The sequence below is a fragment of the Geospiza fortis genome, unplaced genomic scaffold (assembly GCF_000277835.1).
Source record: "Geospiza fortis unplaced genomic scaffold, GeoFor_1.0 scaffold112, whole genome shotgun sequence".
Lineage (NCBI taxonomy): Eukaryota > Metazoa > Chordata > Aves > Passeriformes > Thraupidae > Geospiza > Geospiza fortis.
Genome location: NW_005054298.1, coordinates 4,823,997 through 4,831,268, shown reverse-complemented (window position 1 = coordinate 4,831,268; position 7,272 = coordinate 4,823,997). Strand labels below are relative to the sequence as shown.

Here is a 7,272-nt window from a genome sequence, read left to right as displayed (position 1 = left end):
ATGAGAAGCAGCAAGAAGCACTGCGAGCTGCACGGCCTGGAGAGGGCCAGCTCGCAGTAGCGGCCGCACCGCTGCGCTGGACACTCGGCCTTTGCTGCTCCCACGTCTCCCTCCTCCATCGGTTTGGTGTCATGGGCTTTCCGTTCTCTTCAGAGAGACTCCTGGGATGTTTTGTCACGTGACATTTGCCATTGAAGAATAAATAACCCAGTGAATCCAGCAAGATGAAGAAAAAAATTTACAGAGCTACTCCCAGACAATAGCAAGGAATCATCTTTGCGACAGGCAGCTTTCTGTAAGGAATGCTGCTGAAATGCCCCCTACTTTTATAGTAGTTTTGTTTTATATTTTTGAAATCTTGTATCAGATCCAAAGTTCTATTGTACAGCAGATGTTCATAAAAATCCATATGCAGATTTGTATTTTATAATCCCTTTTCACAGCCAGCACACAGCAGTCCATTCCAAGGCAGGAACCTGAGGATTGGTGGAGGGGAAAAGAGAGCCATTCTCAAGGAATTATATTCATTTTCTAGCAAACTACCCAAGATCTTCAAGTTAACCTGTTCTTTGCCCCTTGTGTGTCTTTTCTTTTTTTTCTTTCTTTTTTCCTCTTTTTTTTCTTCTTTTGCTGTTTTTCTTTAAGAAAAAAAGAATATCGTTTTAGTAACTAACTCCTATGGTGGTCCTTGTCTTTTGCAATATATTCAAACAATGTCAAAAAAAATTACAAGTTTGTACCCTTGAAGAATTTGCTTCTGATCCAGCAAGTTTAATAATTACTAGAAGGGGATTATGAATAGGTTACAAAGAATGTTCACTGAATCACATTTTAATATTTCTTTTTAACAGAAGTGTGAAGAAACTTTATGTATCTTCATACAAGTGACAAAATGTTTGCACTTTAATTGTGTTCCCACCAGTATGGGTCTCTTTCTCTTCCTTTTCACGCGAAGATAATTGTGTTTGGTAAGTGCTGGAAACCTTTTTAATAGTTTAAGTTTTCATCATTTGCAGATGCTCACTGGACATTAAAGATTCATTGCACATAAATGAAACAAAACTTTTTTCAACTTGTGTAATTTGCAAGTCTGTACAATGTGTGCTGATGCAAGCCTTTTTCAGTTCAAAAGAATAAATGTTTACAAACACAAACTTTTTCAGTGCACTTGTTTAAGCTTCTAGAAGTCTTCTGAAACCTGGATGAGCTCATATTAATGGCTGGAATCCTTTCAAATGTGAGAAAACAACTTAAACTCACAAATATTAGAACCTCTTAAAAAACCACCTGCGGTTCTTCCTCTGGCATTTATATTATCCAGCCCTTCCTAATATTTAAATGTTTTTCTATATAGGTAAAAAAGAGAAAATAGTCGGATGCTGTAAGGGACTGCCCCTGATTTTTTACTTTTAGCTCAGGAACTGATTTGCTGTGTAGACAAGCAACTACTTGGTCACTTCATAAGGCTATCATTTTGAGCATGTATGACTTCTGAAAGAGGAAACTCAAGGTAAACTTTGTGTTTAAAAACGTTTTACAGGGGGGTAAAGGTGAAGAATTAAGGTGCCTAAACCAGCATTAATTTTCATTGTTTATACAAATTATTCTATCCCTGAACACCCAAATGGTGATGAAGTACTTGGAGGAAAACTTATTCCTGTCTGGGAATAATGTAGCCTAATGAATTAGTTTTATGGGACTTGATTCTGTGAAATGTTGTAGCAACAGGTATTTACTAAAGGTCAACTTAGATGCTCCCCTAAAACAAAGGGGAGGATATTCACCTCCAAGTCCCAGATAAAAGACAAATCTACTCATTCCAGTCTGCTTTTCTACAAGGATGGTGCTTGGCATTCGAGTTGTGCTTGACTGAGGATGTGTTCCTTGCTGCAGTTTGCTGCACCCAAAGCCCCAGTTTATCAATAGCCCCTCCTCTGAACAGCACAGACAGCATGACTACTGCTGCATTCTGTCACTGCCTCCTGCTGATTGCCATGCTAGTTCAGGATTATGGTTTAATCCTGTAAAAGTAGCCAAGAGATTAAAGGGCTGTAGGGACAGGTGTCTCAGCCCGGCAAGGCAGCTGCCTCCCATCATTAACCCATTCCACAACAAGATTCTTCCAAGATGCAGAAGGGCAGGCAGTAGCTGAGAGCTTCCATCTGTTCTAAAAGACCCCAGCACTAAATCTGCATCAAATCAAACCCTTTCCAAAGGATCTTGCATGGCTTGCTGCATCTCATAAACTGTCCTCCTAATAAACACAAGAAAAGCTAATGTGAGGTAATGTGAGGTAAGCATGGAGAATGCAGCCAAACAACAGGAAGGGAGGGATACACTGGTTAGGAATAAGGCACAGAAAATACTTAATTTTTATCAAAGTTATAAACTTGGATGCAAGTTGCCCTAGAATAAAAAACTAAAACATACAAGAAGCCAGTTGTAGTCTAATCCAGAAACTGACCCTCTCTGAGTATGTTTCACTCTCTGTTAAACAGGGATGGTTATGTTATTTTATCTGGATGTGTTGGTATGAGCCCCACAGGTGCAATTCACAGGACTTTGGCACTGCCAGAGGTTTCTGATGTCTACAGTGGGCAAAGTATTAAAATATTTCCACGTCACAGTTGTGTTGATTCCTGGGTTTGTGCTATTTCATACTTTCTCTAGGATGCAAACTCATCTAACCAAGCCACTTTGTACCTTCCTGGCCTTTATACCCTTCTGCCCCTTTTGGTTCCTTAAACTACATAGGCCCAGGCACTATGTGCAAAACCCCTGGAATTGCATTTGTTCCACGAATTTAGATCACAGTCTAGAAAGCAAATAAAAGCACTTTATGCATGTAAAATGAATTCTCACGTTCCAAACAAATCTTTTAGTACTCCAGTGTATTTGAGCTTCCCCTCATTTACCATTAAAGCTGTTTTTAAAACAAATACTGGCAAAAGGAATTAAGTAGGGACTTCCATTGCAACAATATAATATATTTTGTTTTACTGACAGCATGTCTTAACTTTTAAAACTAAGGAAAATCACTGGAAGAATAAGCAGAAAAGCTGAACAAATGCAGCCATTACCTACTCCACTAAAAGCTGCTATTTCTTGATTTTAATTTTTAATTAACACACTTATAGTGTAAAATTCCTCCCTGAACTGTGAACACTTCACATAAATTCTGATACTACAGTCAAAAAAGGTAATTAAAACTTAAGAATATAAATTTAAGCCCCATACTTTGAGGACTCTCCAAACCACGTGGGCCTGATGCTGGAATTGGGTGGCTCATTGCAGCACACCCTAAAACATCCTCACAGCCTGCATGTGCCTGCCAGGCTGTGGCTGCTGTGTTTTGTGAGGCAGGGTTGGTTGGGAACAAGCATCTTGCATCTTCCCTGGCATTCCTCCCTGAGCAAATGTCACCTGTTCTAATATGAAATGTTTTTCTTGCACTCACATGCTCTTAGAAAAATGACATGAAAAGGAGCAGAGTGTCTCTGAAAACAGAAACCATGTGCTGTGGTGTACACAGACTGCAGAGCTTGGGTGTCTCCACCCGCAACCACCCCCAGCCCTTCTGTAGGACAGGTGGAGTTTGAAGATCTGGTGGCACAGGGCAGCTGTTTGCAGATGGGGTTTTAGCAAAGCACCACAAGAACTGTGTAGCTCCATGAATCCAATAAGGTACCTGGGTACAGGGAGAAGTTTTTACCTATTTCCCATCTTCTTGCAAGCCAGCTCCCTCTTAAGGTGGAATGAATAGTTGTTTTCTCATCCTATGACACTCATTTGTGCCTTAAAACTTCACACTTGACTTGTCTGTTGTTTTGAGTTCACACTGTACTAGCTTGGATGCCTGGAAGGGAGTCAAAATTACAACTTTCTATAAATACTATTTAGCTCCATGTTATATTTTTTCCACATAAAATTGGTGCAGGCCTCAAGTTCCTGTATTCAGCCCTGAAGCAAAGAATGTTTAGATGAAGCTTTGGAGAAAACTGACCAAAACACTTAAGTTATAGGTCATGAAAAGTTATTGTAGCTGAAATTTTTATAAATGGAATTTCTAACTATGAAAGGAATTATTTAAATCTCTTCAATGTTTCTACAGCTTGGTTTTCATGAAGGTTGATGAAGGTCCTTTCATGAAGGTCTTCTATATGACCTATTCACATTTAAAACATTTTGGGTATTTTGGCTATTGATGTAAGTATAAAATTTAAGTGCACAATGTTGTTGTGACTTCATTTTGGAAGCTTCATTTCTTGGGTGTAGAACCCTTAAAAGGGCCTGATTTCCAGAACAATCTGAAAATTAAGCCCCTGTAAGTTATCTTATTCTGGAACCTAAGAGCAAAGTCTCCATCCACATCCAAAACCTTCAGTGTAAATTAAGCTGCCTCTTGGATTACTTGAAAATGTGTGCAATTATGTTCTTACCATGACATGTATGAGCCTCCTCTTACTTCAGTGTCTGCCTCGTGTTCTCAGCCTCACAGAGCTGGGGTTTGGCCCTGACTCAGTTCAGCAGCCCTCACTGCAAGGTTTAGTTTTTATCCTGCTTGTGACTACTTGATGTTCTGCAATGTCTGTCAAAATCTCTTGGGTTGGAAGTGGAACTTGCTGAAGACATGATTAAGCATTACAATTTGGTCCAGGACACAAACACGTCCATGTTTGCTGCTATATTTTCATTTTCCAGTCTCACTGGTGAAGCTCATGCACTGAGCCATTAAAAGGGATGCTTGCAGCTGTAATGGACTGTGCCTGCACTTGGGAAGAGAAATCCCAATGTCAGATGAGCCTGGTGCTGTAAACCAAAGAGCTGTAGAGGACAACGTGTGTGTCACTGGCAGCTGTATGCTTTTAAAACTGGAGTAAGTTATAAAAATAAACTGTGTTGCTGTGGATAATGCTTAACAGTGAGGTTTATTCTTAATTCAGCTCCTGTGTCCCAGTTAGCTGGGAATCTGAATTAGCTGGGGATTGATGATGATCCACGGTGCTGACAGCAGTGGAATGTTTCAGACCCAGGTGAGCAGAGGTGGAAAGCACACTTGACACTGGCTGGGCATGGACTGACTCCAACACCAAGGGATCTGTTACACTTGATATCCCAAAATTACTTGGCAGTTTAAAAAGAATATTTACAAGCAATATTGCACATCATACTTCAATTACAGTGGCCTCAGTTTGAGTTTGAGAGGGAGAAGCTGGCATTCTGCTTTCTGCTCATATCCTAACTTTTGCCCTAGTTGTAGGGTTAATTAGCTTTGTTGCAGAATTTCACTTCTACAATTGTAGTTATTTGAGAATGTAATATAAATAATTCCTGAGGATGTAAGAGATTGTACACCTTCACAAAAACTACATGTCAATAGTAAGCCCCTTTTTTTCTTCCTTGTTTCAAGTGGTATGGAAGAGTTTGAAAATCGTATTTGCAAAACAATTTTCAAAACACAGAGTGCTCAACATTTCACTCACCTGCCTCGTGAAACTTGGCTTCCAATTTAGGGTTCCAAAACAGATGCAGTAAATGCAAACTACAGTTTCTGGAAATGCCAAGAGAATTAGTGTAACACATCCAAATTTATTAGAGAATTCAAGATACACCTTACAACTTAACCTCCTCCTCTACATGCACTTGTGTAACAGAGATGTCTCTCTGTTCATCTCCAAAACCAAATTTAGTTTGATACTATCCAACCTTTGGCATTGCCCTTAGATCTGTTTTGTATCATAAAGAAAGAACATACACAAATATACAGTTTCTTTTTTAAAAAATCCATCTCAGAAGCATGTTCTGATGGTATTTCTTTAAGAAACTTGCAGAGGCATGACAGACATGCAAAGCCTACCCAGTGAGGATTACTGTGACATAATTTCCACATGCTGAATCTTGGGAGAGGTAAAACAGATTCTGTACACTGTTGTCAACACCGATTTGCTTCCTTTTCACTGTAAGTCTGAAGGATTTTTTAGTTGTGATTGTCCAGTTACACAAGGTACAACAGTGAAAGATTTCCAGACTGAGAGACTGTGTGTTTTTTGGCCTTTCAATATTTGAGTACCTGCTTCAGCAAGTTACCCAGTACACACAGTCAGAGTCCTAAGGGTGTTTGAGAAAAGCTCAAGAGCAGTGTTCTGTCCAAAATGTTATCATCAGAGCACTTGACATCAACTGTGCTGTGCCAGTTGCTGTGAAATGTCTACCAAGGAGTCCTCCTGCCTTGCTGGCTGTGCTGCCAGTCCCTCACAAAGCCTGGGAGCACAGAGGATTGTCCTGGCTTCACCTCCTGCCTCTCATGGAGGATCTCTGCACACCACACTCTATTTTTGTTCTATTTAACATGGATTTGTGTCATCTCCTCCACCACTTTTCCCCATGTCACACCCTTGCCTCCCCCAGGGTGGGCACTGGGGCAGGGATGGCTGTGGCCATCGGGTGCAGGAGGTGCCCCCTTTTTCTGGCAGCTGCCTCACAGAATCATGGAATTGTCAGGGTTGGAAGGAGCCCTGGACAGTCCAGTCCCCCTGCCAAGGCAGGGTCACCTGGAGCAGTGACACAGGAACATGTCCAGGTGCATTTGGAAAGCCTCCAGAAAGGGTGACCCCACATCCTCCCTGTTCCACCCTCAGTGTAATGCTCTTCCTCATGCTGAGGTGAAATTCCTCATATTTTAGTCTATGCCCATTGCTCCTCATCCTGTCATGGGGAACAACTGAAAAGTCTGGCACCGTCCTCTTGGTACCTGACTTTGAGAGAATTACATTCTATTTGACGTATTTGCATCACAGAATCACACAGTCAACTGGTTTAGAAAAGACCTCTGAGATCATTGAGTTCAAACTGACCAAACACCACATCAACCAGACCATGGCACTGAGTGCCACATCCAGCTTTTCTTCAAAGACCGAGAGGAACCGTGGCTCCACCACCTCCCCGGGCAGCCTGCTCCAGGGTCTAGACATCCTTTCTAAGAAGAGATTTTTCCTGTTGTCCAACCTAAAGCTGCCCTGGCGCAGCTTAAGGCTCTGCCTCATCGTTCTGTCGCTGGCTCCGTGGGAGAAGAGCCCGACTCACACCTGGCCCCCCCTCCTGTCAGGGAGTTGTAGACAGCAGCAAGGTCCCCCTGAGCCCCTTTTCGCCAGGCTCAGACGCCCCCCAGCCGCTCCTCACAGGACGTGTATAAACGAGATCCCCTCTCAGCCTTCCCTCCCCTGGACTAAACTGGGGCAGCTCCCGCCGCCTCTCCTGACGGCCCCAGGCCCC

At 41.9% G+C, this 7,272-nt stretch overlaps 1 protein-coding gene across 1 annotated transcript in view; it reads left to right on the top strand.

Moving 5' to 3' along the window:
- R3HDM1 (R3H domain containing 1) overlaps nucleotides 1-7,272 on the top strand; it is an 83,573-nt gene that overhangs the window by 75,304 nt on the left and 997 nt on the right. The window contains 1 exon segment of the mRNA XM_031057364.1: nucleotides 6,798-7,061. Coding sequence (XP_030913224.1) covers nucleotides 6,798-7,061 — 264 coding nt within the window.